The sequence below is a fragment of the Psittacula echo genome (genome assembly GCF_963264785.1).
Source record: "Psittacula echo genome assembly, chromosome: 9".
NCBI lineage: Eukaryota > Metazoa > Chordata > Aves > Psittaciformes > Psittacidae > Psittacula > Psittacula echo.
Window position 1 is genome coordinate 20,667,216 of NC_137745.1, and position 14,744 is coordinate 20,681,959.

Below are 14,744 nucleotides of genomic sequence, written 5' to 3' on the forward strand. Positions count from 1 at the left end.
GCAGATGGAGCTGGAGGGGTGGGATCTGTAAGCGATAGGTGGGGAAGGGGGACTCTGACCCAGCTCCGCTCGGGGCAGGGACCTCTCTGCCCCGGCCGGGCTGAGCTCAGCCCCGTGCCCTGCGCTGCTCATCCGCGGTGCGCGGCGGCCCCGGCACCTCCCGGTGCCTTTTGCCCAGCGAGGGCCGGTGGAAGCACAGTCGTATTTGTACACCTAAAAGTAGCAGGATCGATCCCGCGGCTGTTTTGCAAGGTGCTGAGCACCCGGCGCTGTCAGCTGTGTCAGGAACGTGGCGCTGGCGAGGGGGTGCTGCACTCACGGTGCTGTTGTGCAACGCTTCCCTCCGCGGCCCCGGAGCGAGGCGGGGGGGGGGGTGGAATGGAGCTGCTGGAGCTTTGGCAGGGGCTGCAGCGCACAAACCGAGCCCCTCAGCGCTCCCGGGCAGCCTGCGGGGAAGGGGTGATGTTGTCTGGGGTCTGCAGCTTCAGAAGTCACCCGGCAGTGATGCAGCGAGGATGCAGCTCCGGGATGCGTCACCCGGCGCTTGCAATCCATAGAATCCCACAATCCATAGAATCCCACAATCCACAGAATCCCACAATCCCAGCCTGGGTTGGGTTGAAGGGACCTTGAAACTCATCCATTGCCAACCCCTGCCACGGGCAGGGACACCTTCCACTAGAGCAGGTTGCTCCAAGCCCCTGTGTCCAACCTGGCCTTGAACACTGCCAGGGATGGGGCAGCCACAGCTTCTCTGGGCACCCTGTGCCAGCGCCTCAGCACCCTCACAGGGAAGAGCTTCTGCCTAAGAGCTCATCTCAGTCTCCCCTCTGGCAGGTTAAAGCCATTCCCCTTGGCCTGTCCCTGCAGGCCTTTGGCAAAGCCGCTGCTGCCCCCTGCCGGGCGGGAGGAGAAGCGTGGCACGGCCAGGGGCGTGGCGGGCATGTGACGTATCGAGCGGGGGGCGGAGCCTTGCTGCGGGCAGCTCCGCCGCGCCGGCAGGGGGCGGTACGTGTTGGCGGTTGGGGGCGTGGCGTGGCGGTGACGCGAGGGGCGTGTCCCGCGGAGGTTGGGGCGTGTCCCGCCGGTCCGGGCCGCTCTGCTGCGCGCCGGAGGAGCCGGTGTCGCCGCTGCCATGTACCGGGCCCTGTACAGCTTCCGCTCGGCAGAGCCCAACTCGCTGCCCTTCGCCGCCGGAGAGACGTTCCTGCTGCTGGAGCGCAGCAACCAGCACTGGTGGCTCGTCACCCGCGCCGGCTCCGGCGAGACGGGCTACGCGCCGGCCTCCTACCTCCAGCGGCTGCAGGTGCGCGGGGCCGGGGCGCGGTGGGGCCCGGGGCCGAGCAGCTCCGGGCGGGCGGCGGTGCCTGCGGGCCGGTTTGCGGTGGCGCCTCTCGGAGCAGCCCCGTGCGCTGCCCGCGCCCCCCTCGGTCCCTTCTCTGCCTCTTCTGGAGCCGCCGGGTTCGGCCGAGGGAAGCGGGGTGTGCGGACGGGGTTACTCCTGCAGCACCCGACCCGCGTGCGGCACCGTGTTCCTGCTGGGGCAGGGCCGGGGCTTGAAGGGAGGCAGGAGACGTGTCCTGTGGGTGCCGCCCCCGGAGAACACCAGCGCTGCGGGGCAGGGGAGAGCTCCGGGGGGGACACGGGCTGGGTGAGGGTCCCGGGCAGCAGCGCGCAGGTCGAGGCTGCTTCACTCCGGCAGAGCTGGGAGAGGAAGGCAGGGAAATGCCGAGGTGCTGCGCGGGGAGGTGGGGGGGCCCTGCTCCCGGAGCGCGCCCGATCCCGGGTAACGCTGGGATCTCCCACCAGCAGCCCCGGTGGTGTCAGCAGCGCTGGTGCGGTCACCTCCGTGCCGGCCGCTCAGCCGCGGGGGCTTCCATTGCCCCCCAGCACCAAGGGGTGATCGTGCCCCTTCCACCAGCGCATGGGGACACCGATACTAAACCCAGACCATCCCGGGGCTGGGAGGCACCACGGCAGCTGCCCGCGCCTGCAGTGGCAGAAGTCACAGCCAGGCCGGTGATGCTGGTGATTGCAGAAGCTCCGAGGGGGCTGCTGCAGCCCTCGCTGGGTAGGAGCAGGGAGCACCTTTCGGGTGCTGCAGCAGTGGGCGAGAGCCCAGCACCCATGCAGTCATGGGAGAGAGGTTGGTTACGGCTTGTGCAGTGCAGGGGCTGTGTAGTCGGGGCTTCTGAGGGACAACATGGCCCCTGAAGTTAAAGCAGATCTTTCATGTAAGGCTAATTCACTGGAGGGGTTGTGCTTTTGGGCCTTGGAATAGCGGTGGGGGCCGTGTGCTGAAACCCTTTGTGAATGAGGAACTGCACACAAATGCTGTGAATGTTACAAATGGGGAGTCTGGCTGGAAGGGGTGGCAAATCCTGTGTTCCAGTGAGCTGCTGCTGCTCCTTCAGGTGCCAATGAAGTTGTGATCAGCAGCCCCTCAGCCTCTAAGTGTGGGGTGAGCTTTGCAGAGCACTCCAGTGCCACCAGTGTGACCTGGGGAGCCTCTACTGGTGTTAGGGCACTGCTGGGTGTCTGAGCTGGCTGCTTGGTCCAGGAGCTGCCCTTCCTGCAAGCCTGCAGCCTGGGCTGACCGAAGGGGACACGTTATGCGTCAGTAAGCCCTTAAGCTATTTACAGGAGCTGTTACAGAGCGAGGATCGCACTGAACTGCTGGGTTTTAAGCCCCGCGGTGGCGCAGCTCCAGGCTGCTGCTCCTCAGTTTCCCCTCTGCAGTCCCCTGCTCTCTCTGCCTGTGTGATGTGACGTCTTCTCGCGGCTGCCGTGGGTGCAGGAGCCTCCTCCCAGCTGCCTCTGGAGCTGCCTTCCTGCATCTCTCCACCGTGCTCCTACCGGCTTCAGAAGCTTGTACATGAAGAGCGTTTCTGCCCTGACTACATTCATTTCTCAGGTCGTGTTTTGCAGCAGCCTTACGGCAGCGTGCAGCAGACTCCTGACCACCCAACAGGAATGCATTCACATCAAAGCAGTGCCGCTCGTTGCTTTGTGAGCCCTCTCTAGTCCAGATGTAACTTTCTCAAATGCCTTTAGAGCTGGTAGCAGGAAACAGAGGAGCTTTCCCTGCATCTGCTCATCACTTCTGGCTGTTAAATTTCTGGCACCTGAACTTGCCTGATGGTGCATGAGGCAGCAGGATCTCATTTGCTGCTCTGCAGTTGCCGTAATGCTCTGTGTCTGTGACTCTCTGCTGTTCCTGCCAGCTCTGAAGAGCTGCTCTGAGGTCAAAACCTGCTTTTATTTATGGGAGAAGGCACCTCCTGGCTGGGAGCTTGCTGGAGACTTTGCTGCATGTCCGGCATGAGGGCAAGCAGTTTGTCACCCAGTTTTGGGTGCTGGCACTAATTGGTGTCAGCGGTTTGGGAGGCAGTAAATGCTGCCCCGGTCACAACAGGGGGAGACCACAGCTGATGGTGGTTGGTGCTTGGCAGGGAGGGAAGGGGGTCAACAGGAGTCCCCCTTGCAGGGGTGAGCTGTGGCTTTCTCGGCAGCGTGGGCTGGTTCAGGTGAGCAGGAGGTTGCAAACCTGTGCAGCAGCAGCAGGTCCCTGTGAGGAGGCTCAGGGAACGGGTTTGGGCTGCTGTTGGTGCTGCCCTTGGCTCTCCATTGCATCAGCTTCCTTACTCGCTCCTCTTGATTCTCAGCGGGTTTTGCTCACTGTTCACAGATATGGGAAATTCACGCCTTGGCTTCTGTGGAGGAAGAAATAATTCCTATTTATTACTTAAAGCTTGTTCTTGGCTGATGCCTTTTCATCACAAATGTGGCAGGATTTTGTACTGCAATCCTTGTGGCTCAATGTTGCTGTTAAAAGGGGGTTAGTTGTGTGTGTGTGTGAAAACAGCCAACAGATCCTTCTTAGAAACACATAATGCCTCTAAGAAACAAATTAGGGCTGAGCCAGGGCACCAGAAGGTGCAGATGATGTGAAGTTAATTAGAAGTCAATTAGAAGCACCCAACTTCAGTTGATGTTCCTGCTGATTTTACTCTTCTGTAGTTCTCATTGAGTTCCACTGTGGGGTTTTAAGAGCCATTCCAAGTTGGGAGCCACTCTGGGATAGGTACTGAAGCCATCAGGCAGGGAGAGGGAAGGATGAGGCAGCAGCGTGAGCTGCTCACTGGAAGGCCAAATCCTGCTGCGGCGAGGCTGATGGCACAAGCGCCATTCCTGCTGGGTGGAAGGTGCCATCAGCACCAGGCTGGGCTTTAGTCTCCAGCTTGGTGCTGATGCTTAAGAGATGTACAAGTGGCAGAGAAATAGAGGCTACACTGGAGCTTAGCGTGTCCTCTGGAGTCAGCCGCTCCAGGAGACCTTCCGAAGCTTTATGTGCACTGTAAACCACTCAGTTTTGAAAGCTTCCATAGGAGCAGGGGGCCCCTTGGTGTCAGGGAGGCACAAATGCTGAGTCTAGCAAACAATAAGTGTCCTCCCTTTGGGCTGAACAGCCTGTATGTCGCTATGTCTTCACCAGGCACCACGGCTGGTCTTGTCTCCTTTCTGGTCTGCGCTGCCCCAGGCTGTGTTCTGTCAGGGGCAGTGTTATTGCACTGAGGGACCTGCAGCCGTACAGCGCTGTGCTGGTAAACGCCAGGGGTGCAAAAAAAAGAGCTGAGGGGCGGGGGGATGTTTCCCGGTGAAGTGGCAATGGGTTAGCACGCTGGCTGCTGCACGTCAGCTGCATTCAGCCATTAGGAGATAGCTTTGAAATGAATGTTAATAGTCTTTTCAAAGTGACTTCAAATCTATTTGGAATAACAAAGAACTTGTTTGCAGCTTGGGGTTAGAGCCTCTGCTCAGCCAAGGGCCTCTCTGATGGGTCACCCTTTGCCGCTGTACCTCTGGGGGAGCGGCAAAGGGCTGTCTGGGTGGGGAGCTGCAGATGCTGATGGCCCAGAAGCTTTGAACCGTCTGGTGAGAAAATGGACCCAGCCGGGAGCGCATTTTGAGGATGCTCTCGTTGCTGTTCACTGTATCTGCCACAGGAATAAACAGGCTGGGATAAAAATACGAGTCAGCTCGGTGCAGCCTAGCAACAACCGAAACCCTCCTGCAGGCTGAGCCCTGCGCAGCACAGGTAGCACCGGGTGGGCGGGCAGGCGCAGGAGCGGTGCCTCCCTCCCGCGCCCCCCGGCTCCTGTGGAGGAGATAGCTCAGTTCACTGCCTCGCTATAGAGCTCCTTGGTTTTAATCCGGTTGCTTTTCTGCCAGGGTAGCAAATGTACTGGTTCGGTGATGCTAGTGTGGAGATGATGATGGTCGTGAACACGGCTTTGGTTGTGCAGTGTCAATGAAACAATCAGATACTCCCATCGCAAATCCCCAGTCGCTGGAAAATGAGCCTTGGCAATTGTGCTTTGCTGTAAGAGTTCCTCCCTCCAACTACGCAAAACCCAGCTTTAACCCTGGTGCTCCTGAGCCCTGGCAGAGCTCCTCTGGTTGTTCCTGGATGGAAGGCGATGGTCATGGTACAGACTGTCTCCTGTGCTGGAGCCTGCATCGCTGCCTGTCGTCGGCTGCAGGTTTGATGGTGCTGTCAATGGGCGTGAGAGCTCAGCTGCAATACTCACGGATCCTGAATAAGCGCTTAGGCTAAAATTAAAGCTTTATTTTGGAGGCAGAGCAGCTGGGAGCGCGCTGCAGCTGAGGCCGCTTCACACATGCGAGAAACTCGGAGAATGAAGCATTCTCCTGCGAGCTGTCGCAGTAGCAGATACTATCATGCCAGAGCTGCTTTGGGGTGAAGTTTTGTTCTTGAGGCTGAGTTACACTCAGGGGAATTACAGCCATTTCTGATTACTGTAGCTAAAGCCACAAGTTCTGCAGTCTTTCACAGTTGAGGACGATTAAAGTGGAAATACGCTAATGATCTGTAGCGTCTGGTTTTGCTTGGCTCTGAAGACACGTTCTCGCTTTTACTCTGATGAAAAATAAGTAGGCTTTTTGATATCTTGTAAACACTGTCCTCGACAGCCATCTATGAGCAGTGCTGGTGATCGGGGCTTACTGCAGCTGTGCAATGGCTGGGTATGGAGATGTCCAAGAGCCTACATCTGCTCTTGAGCAGCGTGGGTGTGCTTGCCTGCTCATGGGAAAGTAGGTTGTATAGCACAGGTCTGTCTCTCTACAATAACAGTGCGAACAGCAAGTCAAGGTGGCGGATGTGCTACACACCAGCTCTGCTAAGGGTGTCCCACCTCCAGCCATCACTGTCTTCTGCTGCCTCCAGATTAGTCCATTGCTGTCCTTGCCTTGAACAGGGCACCAGCAGCTCAGCAGAAGGTTGGCAGATGGCTTTGAACATGAAGGGTGCATGTGCCTGGGCTTGTGTTTGGGCACCTCTTCTCACGATCCCACTCTTGTTTTTCCTTCCAGGGTTTCCAGCATCCCAGCAGGTGACCTCTCAGTAGGGAAAAAACCCAAACAAAACCAGAGGAGAGGTTTGTATTGAAAGCAATAAACCAGAAAGTTCATGGAAATAGGTTTTTCTGAGATTATTGCTGTGTGTAATACAGAGAATTTGTACAGAGAACACATGAGAATACAGAGCTGGGATACGAGAAATGCTTGTCCTTGGAGAACAGGGTGCAGGTGTTAGTGATGCTTGAAAACAGCACGCAAGAGAAGAGTAACCTCTGTGCTCAGAGCAGCCTCTGCACTGGCAGTGGCTTTGACAACAGCAAACCATATCGTGGTCACTGGCTGACCTGAGAAGGTCCCTTGCAAGGTCTGGGGCATATTTAATCCCTTGGGGAGGGTCAGATCCCGTGGTGTAAAATGGGTATTTACATCCATGGAAACCAGGTGTGCGTCTGTGGAGGTGGCTGTGAGGAGAGCTCTGGTCCTGAAGCAGAAGCAGCCACCTCTTTGTCTTCCCTACTCGTGTAGCTCAGATGTGCATGAAAACAAACAGAATTTTAAAGAGCATCCCAGCCTCCCCCTCCCATGAAGGATTTAAACACTCATTCCCAGCCAGGATTATGTATTCAGCAGATGAGCTGTCAGTCTGGGCACTGGGAAAAGGATAAATTCCAGAAGTAGTTTCTAAGGAGGGAAGGACAAGCAGCCACAGTGTGTTACTGTAGCATTAGCTAGTCCACAAGGATGCTGACATCCTACCTGACCAGTGCTAAAAGCAGAATCTGACAAGGCTGTGCCTGCAGGCTGCTGTGCTAACGGGTGCTACCTCGTGATGGGGAGGAGGTCCCGTTCCCAGGGCTGGCTGGTGAGTGGAGATGACACAGCAGAGCCATGGGCCCTGAAGAGATAATTGCTGTCAATGCTGGGGCTGCTCCTGCTGATGGGCTGTGAGAGCAGTTTGGTCCCTTTGCTGTGGCATAGAGAAGTGGAGGCCAGTGCTGCTGGAGGAACCCGGTTCATGCTGCTCCTGTGAGTTGGCATCTGGAACTGCAAGGGTTTGTTGTATTCAGAGGAGAAATTCTCACCTGAAATGACAAGTCCATTGAGGTCCTTGGAGACCCTCCTGTGAGCCCTGGCCATGCTCATTGCCCTCTGGGCCTGAGCCAAAGCAGGAGCTGTGGTGGGTCCTGGTCCTGCCTCTGGAGGAGCATCCCTTTGCTTCCCCAGCCAGTGGCTCACAAACAGAGTTTTGACCTGTACAGAAAGGACTTGTCAAGCCTGATTTGCCTTGGTCTTCATCACATGGCAAAGCCTTTGATTTTAAACAAGGGTTCTGAAGCCTGTCACATGGGAAGTGGCACAGGACACAATTCACAGGACTGAGCTGTTCCTCCCCGCTCCCCTCCATCCCCCATCGCGCTGTTGCTGCAGGGATGTTGAGCATTATTCTGGGCAAAGCTCTGTTGATGCGAACAGAGGAACAGAGCTGTCCCAAAGACAAGACCCAGCACCCTGCAGCAGGAGAGCGGGGTTGGCTTCATTTCAGCTCTTCTGTATCCGCACCTTGCCATGCAGAGCTGTTCACTTCCCTTGCAAGGGAGCGAAGCTCTAATATTCCTTGTCCCCTTTAGCATCAGGCTTCAGCAGGAAGGGGAAGTAACGTTTTGGCAGCGTGGGCTTTCTGGAATGAGGTGAGAGGTTCATGGGTTTGTTTTTCCTGGTTGGTTGGTTGCTGAAGTTGTTGAGGAGAAGCTATCTCTCCCTTCCTCCTTGGGTGCAGCTCACTTCTTGGTTACTGCATTGTGAAGCTTGTGTCCTTCCTCCTGTCCATCGGGCACAGCTCAAGGGACAGTGCTGCCCAGTTGCAAGTGTAGTGAGCCCATTCCTCCGACTTGGGCCGCCTTTCCTGCTGGGGAGGTGTGCCTGTGGGTAGGTGTCCAGCTTTGCTGTCGTGCTGGTGGAGTCTGATCTGCACGGCTTCGTCCCTCTTTCCTGCTCAAGCAGGGGTGGTTGGTGACAGCGCTCTGCGAGAGGCTGAGGTTTGTGCCATGATCTGGAGCTGCCACCGCAGGCTGATGTTTTAGTTTGTTCAGCTGCTCAAGAGCTTTCATTACAAAAAGAATGGAGCTGTCGGGCTGAGCATGCTTCGATAATGCCGGGCTATGGGGCGTTCCTGCTAAATCACTGTTCCGAGGTCGGGTTGGATCTCTGGTAAGTCAGCGCTAGTAATTATTTCTTGGTTTGTTTTTCTCTTACAAGTGGGGATAGTGTCTTGTACCATGGAAACCTGAGGGCAGGCCCCAGATCCAAACCTTCCATTATAGTGAATAGAAACAAGGAGATGAGAGAGGAGATGTGAGTGCGGGTCTATTTCTGCAGCTCTTGCCTCAAGGAGGAGGGAGTCGCCTGGAAGCTGGGGTCCTGTCCTGATGAAAAGGCCTCCAGTGCCTGTCCATGAGGTTTGTGCCTGGGGCCATATCTACAGAGCTGCTGCTATTGTGGTTGGGGTGGCAGCTCCCATGGTTCCCGCTCCCAATCCAGCGCCCTCGAGCTCGCTGGCCAGGCTGAGCTCAGCCTCAGAGCCGTGTCCTCCTGCTCCCGAGGTGGAGGAAAGCCCTGGTGGCCACGCAGGTGACTTCCACCCCTCACAGCTGGAAGAAGGCAGCGGTGCCGGGCAGGGCCCCGCTGGGATGAGCAGGTCCCCATCAGTGGAGCTCAGCGCAGTGTCTGGGCTGCAGTGGCTGCACAGAGAACTGTGGCAGCTCCTGTAAAGCACACATGGCTGCCTAAGGAGATGAGGTGGAAGCTCCTCACCGAGCAGACACACACAAACCTCCGTGGCCTCTCAGTCTGATGTGGTGACAGCTCCTTTCTGGGGGAACTTGGTGAATTCTGTGGTTTTGCAGGCTGCTTGAACACAGCCTTTTTCCCTGGCCTCCTGAGGACATCCCTGTGTTTGCAGAGGGATGCAGGGGCACCCTGGCTTGACCATCAAGTGTGCTGTGCAGGTCATCAGTCACTCCAGGAGGCAGGTCTAGAGCCCATTTCCCTCCATGCCCAGGCTTGGCTGTCCCTGAGGAGTATTTGGGGAGAAGCTCAAGTATTGGAGAAACCCACGTTCTTCAGTTTGTAAAGAATAATTGTGTGAAAACCCAGCACCTCAAGTAAGAAGGATGTTCATAACAGTCATTATGCACTTAGTGCCGAAGCTGAGGGTTTCCTGAGCTGGCAGAATCGGTGTTTGCAGCTGAAGACATTTTCCATTTGACATCAAGAAGCCAATGTCCCTTGAAGTGCTGGGTTCTAAGTAATGAAGATTTTGGCTGGCCTAGAATTGCCTTTACTGACTTAAGCTGAAAAATGCATTCCTTTTAATTTGGTTTTGGACTTGAGTTCATGTGTCTGTGTTCCACGAGCCTGATGACCAGAGGGAGCAGTCATCCTCTGCTGACCCCCGTGGCAGGGGTTGGAACTGGATGAGCTTTAAGGTCCCTTCCAACCCAAGCCAGTCTGGGATTCTGTGACCTCAAAGTTATATCGAGCTCTGGTCACTTTAAAAGCTTTTGAACACCTTTAATACACTACTAAAGGCTGAGCAGGAAAGTTCTCCCAGCAAAGCCCCTGTTGGCAGCGTTTGGTGACTCTTTGGATGTGAGGATTTGTTCCGCTGGAGGTGGGCTGGGAACATTCCCTGAAATACAGCAGCCTGCTCTGGCTGATGCGGCCGAGTGAGGCGGATGGTGATGGAGTGGATGTGGTGTGTGATGAGAGGGATGCACTGATCAATGCTGTGACGAGGTGAGCTGGGTGCAAGGTCTGTGCGTGAGCAGTGAACAGCCCAGCTAATGCAGGAGTCTTGTTCACTGCCCTGGGAAGTGCGGAAAACAGGATTAGGCTGTTCTGCTGCCTGTGGCACAATGTCCTAAGAGGATGTTACCCCCCTGTTCCCATTTCTTGGTCCTTTATGGGCAGCCTGTGCTGCTTTAAGCTGCCACAGGAGATGGGATTATAACCCGCAGCTAGAGCAGTTGGCTGTTTTCCCCTACAGACAGTGTGGGACACCAGTGAATTGCTTTTCTTCACAGCTCGCCTCTCACTCCTGTATGGTGAACTGTCAGCACATCCAGCTGAACCGTGTAGTCTTTTTTTAACATCCAAACCCCACTAAACAACCCCCAGAATTTGTTCTTGAGCTGAATCTGGCGATAACAGCGAGTCAGCCTCACCGCTCTGATAAACAGAGCTCAACGTGCAATTCTCAAGGTGCTTTTGTATGGCAGTGCTGCTGTCAGCCTGCCTGCGTTTGCAGCTCAGAACCATCATGTGCTGTCCACTCCCACTGCCTGCCAGTCAGAAAGAGCTCGGGAGGCTCTTGGGGCTGTAGCTCTCAGTGTTCTGCGGGTTTTTGGCTTTATGATCATGCATGTAACAGTTGTAGTTGTAAGACACTGCTATAAATCTCAGTGGTATCTGTGTTTATTTTTGTGCATGAGTTAGCATCAGCTTTATCATTGTCACGGCAACACTCATTGCGTTGCCTCCCTGGTGCTGGTGAGTATTTGGGTGCTGGTTGCTCCGGCAGAAATAGCTGCTTTACCAGGACTGAGCGTGCTTGCAGGGGCAGCTTTCACCTAACAGGCGCGTTGGCAAACTCGGGTGTTTTGTGTATGGCCAACGAGCATGATCTGCCTCTAGAGTGCAGCCTGTTTCAGCCCCTCTGCACCCCCCCGGCTGCCCTGCACCCTCGACAGTGTTGAGATGGCTTTGCTGTAATGAGCTGCTCACCTGACCTCGTGTCACTTTTGTGTAGAGCACTAAGCCAAAAGCATGACGAGCATCCGCTGTTTGATAGGGCTACTCTGAAATACGCAGCTGCCAAAACCCATGGGGGAGTGAGGGAGATGTCTCTTTTCTTTCAGAGGTGTTTCTTCCCACCTTGGCTATCTCATGGCTCTCCTGCAAGCAACTGAGCATTCAAGGGTTACCTTTACTGGGATCCTGGCTGTCATACTTGTTTAAATCCCTAAAGAGTACTTTGTACCCAGGTTAAAGTGATGAAGGCTGCTGGCAGCTGGAGGGAGGCCGCTGGGATGGATGTACTGTTCTACTTGAGTGGAAACTTGTCTGGGATTCCCATGTGGAATCCCCAGCCCAGCACACGGGAACTGTCTGGGATGACCTGAAAATATCTGGGAGGTGGTTGTTGGGTATCCCAGGGTTTCCTAGCACTGATATTCCACATACCTGTGCCTGAGACCCAGGGGGGGCTGTGGGCAGAAGAGAAATTGCTGGCAAGATCCGTATTATGGGAACATTATAGAGAAATGATGGGTTTTTGGGGCGCCTACTTTGGAGGAGCTTTGTAAGTGTGCTTCCTCTCCTGGGTCCCTGGCCTGAAACATGCCATTACATTACAGCCCCTCCAGCTCCAACCCCTGCCACGGGCAGGGACCCCTTCCACTAGAGCAGGGTGCTCCAAGCCCCTGTGTCCAACCTGGCCTTGAACACTGCCAGGGATGGGGCAGCCACAGCTTCTCTGGGCACCCTGTGCCAGCGCCTCAGCACCCTCACAGGGCAGAGGTTTTGTGTATCCAACCACCGCTCGTGCCGGTGCTGTCCCTGGTGCATCTCTTGCCAGGAGCTCGGGCTTGTGCCCCAGCTTCGTTTGCACAACCAAAGCCCTTCCCTGGCCGCCCCTTCTCTTGCCCCCCCTCCGGTGCCGCTCAAGCGGAAACCCCGCACAGCAGCAGGGATTCAGACCCGCTCCTGCGCTGCCTCTTTGTCAGAGGAGCTCAGCCGCGGCTTTGTTTGCTCGCTGCCGAGTCGGAGATGCTGCAGGTCTGTTCCCATCTGTTTGCTCAGTAACCAGGACACTTGCTCGCTGTTTTACTTGTGGTTCTGTCGTGCGGTTTCAAGTGCTCTGAGGCACAGTATCTTTGTGCTGACAAGAACAAGTTCATGCCTATCTGAGCCAACAGCCTGGGGGCTGGAAATTTCTGATTGGGGCTGCAAAAAGAAGAGAAGGGAGCGGAATCTCCCTCAGCAGTGCAGAAACCAAACCTCAGGCCATTTGGCTGAGCTGTGTGGTTCAGAAGGGGAAACTTGTACCTGGTACAATCTCTGCTGTGAAAGGCGAGTTGATGTTTGTAAATGGATCATTTACCTCTGGAAGGGTACAGCATGTGGACGGGCTGGTGGTGGCTGGGGATGGGCACAGTGTGACCCGAGAGGTGGCATTGGGCTGCGATTTGGGTAACAAAAGCCAGGCTGTGCCTGTGCACGCTGCTGGATAAATACCCCGGTTCCAGCGGTGCCGGTGCAGCTGTGTGCCAGCCGAGCTGTCCCTGCAGACAAGACTTGGTCTGTCTCTTGTTGTGTTGTGGGAGCTGGAGCAAGGGCATGAGGGTGGGAGCCAGCCCTGCCTGGGCACTGCCGGGGCTGCACAAGGCGCTGCAAACACGAGGGCACTGACTCCGGCACGTGCAGAAGAGCAAATGCCTTTGAGCACTAGAAACTGGGGAGGCAGCTGGGAAAACCGCCCTGTTTTCTTGGTTGACCCCCTGCGGATGCGGAGCTGAGCCTGCCACACGCTGATGGGCCACTGTTGTAAATGGGGAGGCTCAGCCCCTCCGCGCTGTCAGCACGTTTGTGTGGAGAGCGCTGTTCTGGAAGGGGTGATTATTCTGGACCGTTGAGCAGGTTCTTCCGTGTGAGTGCGTTCAAACAGCACCGGCGGAACGGGAGGGGGACTCCAAAGAGGGATGGGGACAAGCCTTTGATAGCCCCAGAGAGACACCATGCTGCCCGCACGAGGACACCGGCAGTGCTGGCTGGAGCGCTGGGGTCTCATCAGCCCATGTGCAGAGACACGTCCCGTGCTCGTGTGCTGTCTCTGGGGAGACCCTCTTGTGGCGGTGATGGTGATGCTGGTGTGAGCTGAGGTGATGGCTGTGCCCACGCTGGCCATGCTTAGGGACGCAGGAGGCATCCCAGAAGGATGCTGCTGAACAGCCTGGCTTTGGCCATGGGAAAGGCATCCTTCCTGCTGGCCTCAGGATGGGATGCAGAGCACCCCAGGCAGTGCTGAGCTCTAGAGCTGCCCTCATCAGGGGCAGGAGGAAATTGGCAGCAGGCTCTGGGGAAGCCCTTTGTTTGCTGGTGTTATTAGCAAGGAGAGAGGAAGTAATGATTTATTGATGCTTCTGTGATTCTCCTACGCTGGGCTGTGAAGGAAGAAATTCTGTTTCCCAGCTGATGTTCCCGCCTCTAATTGAGCTGTGACTTGCTCCTGCCGGCAGCTCACCTGTAGGGTGCTGGCGCTGCCCTGGTTCTCCAGCACCCTGCCCCATCAGCACATCCAGGGTCACTGCTCTGCTCCCACAGAGCCTGGTCCTCACAGGCTGTTCATAGCTCCCAGCACTCCTGTGCTGCAGGGTTCGATTGGATTAAAGCAGGAATCTCTGCAGGGTGGCAGCTGCTCCCTCTGGGGTGATGTGCCACGTCAATGGGGGCCATACCTCACTGAATAGCCCTCAGTTTTCCCAGTGTGCTGGGCAGAAGGTGCTGTTCTGTTGCTGCTCATGGTGCTGTGCCACCTGCACCAACCAAGGAGACCCTGTGCCCACCCCTGGGGCATGTATGGCTGGTTCCCTGCCACCGGCACTCCCTTATCCCAGCCTTCTGGGGCTTGCTGTTTGGCTGTGCCAGTGGTGAGCTGGAAACTGGTGAAGGATACAGCAGCGCTGGGGCTCTGCCAGCCCCCTCCATGTGGTTCCCAGCCCAGCTTCAGTAAACCCTGCTGAATGCCAGGGCTTTACTTGGTGCGTCTCCTCTGACAGCAGCGATGCCCTTTCCATGTGCTCCCTGCCTCTGTGTGAGCCTCAGTCAGTGGCGATGAGCAGAGCTTCATCTCTGCATTCTGGAGCATGGAAGAGAGCAGGGTCCTGCAGTGAGAGCTGACTGCTGAGCACCAGCCTCTGATGCAGAGCTCACAGGCTCTGCCCCGTTACCGTGCTGCTGGCTTAGAATCACAGACTCCCAGCTTGGTTTGGGTTGGAAGGGACCTTAAAGCTCATCCAGCTCCAACCCCTGCCACGGGCAGGGACCCCTTCCACTGGAGCAGGGTGCTCCAAGCCCCTGTGTCCAACCTGGCCTTGAACACTGCCAGGGATGGGGCAGCCACAGCTTCTCTGGGCACCCTGTGCCAGCGCCTCAGCACCCTCACAGGGAAGAGCTTCTGCCTAAGAGCTCAGCTCAGTTTCCAGCTCTGGCCCCTAATGCTGGGTGTCCTGCAAACCCCCAGTGCTGAGACCCTGCTCCCAGCCGGCTCCGCTGAGCAAGGGGGGAGATGATTTACAGTCAGC

General features: G+C 56.3%; 1 protein-coding gene across 1 annotated transcript in view; it reads left to right on the forward strand.

Moving 5' to 3' along the window:
- The first annotated feature begins 1,098 nt into the window (after positions 1–1,098).
- Positions 1,099–14,744, forward strand: part of NCKIPSD (NCK interacting protein with SH3 domain) — a 36,113-nt gene continuing 22,467 nt past the window's right edge. The window contains exon 1 of the mRNA XM_080625522.1: positions 1,099–1,306. Within this exon, the coding sequence (XP_080481648.1) occupies positions 1,136–1,306 (171 nt within the window). The 5' untranslated portion in view covers positions 1,099–1,135. The remainder of the gene's footprint in view (positions 1,307–14,744) is intronic.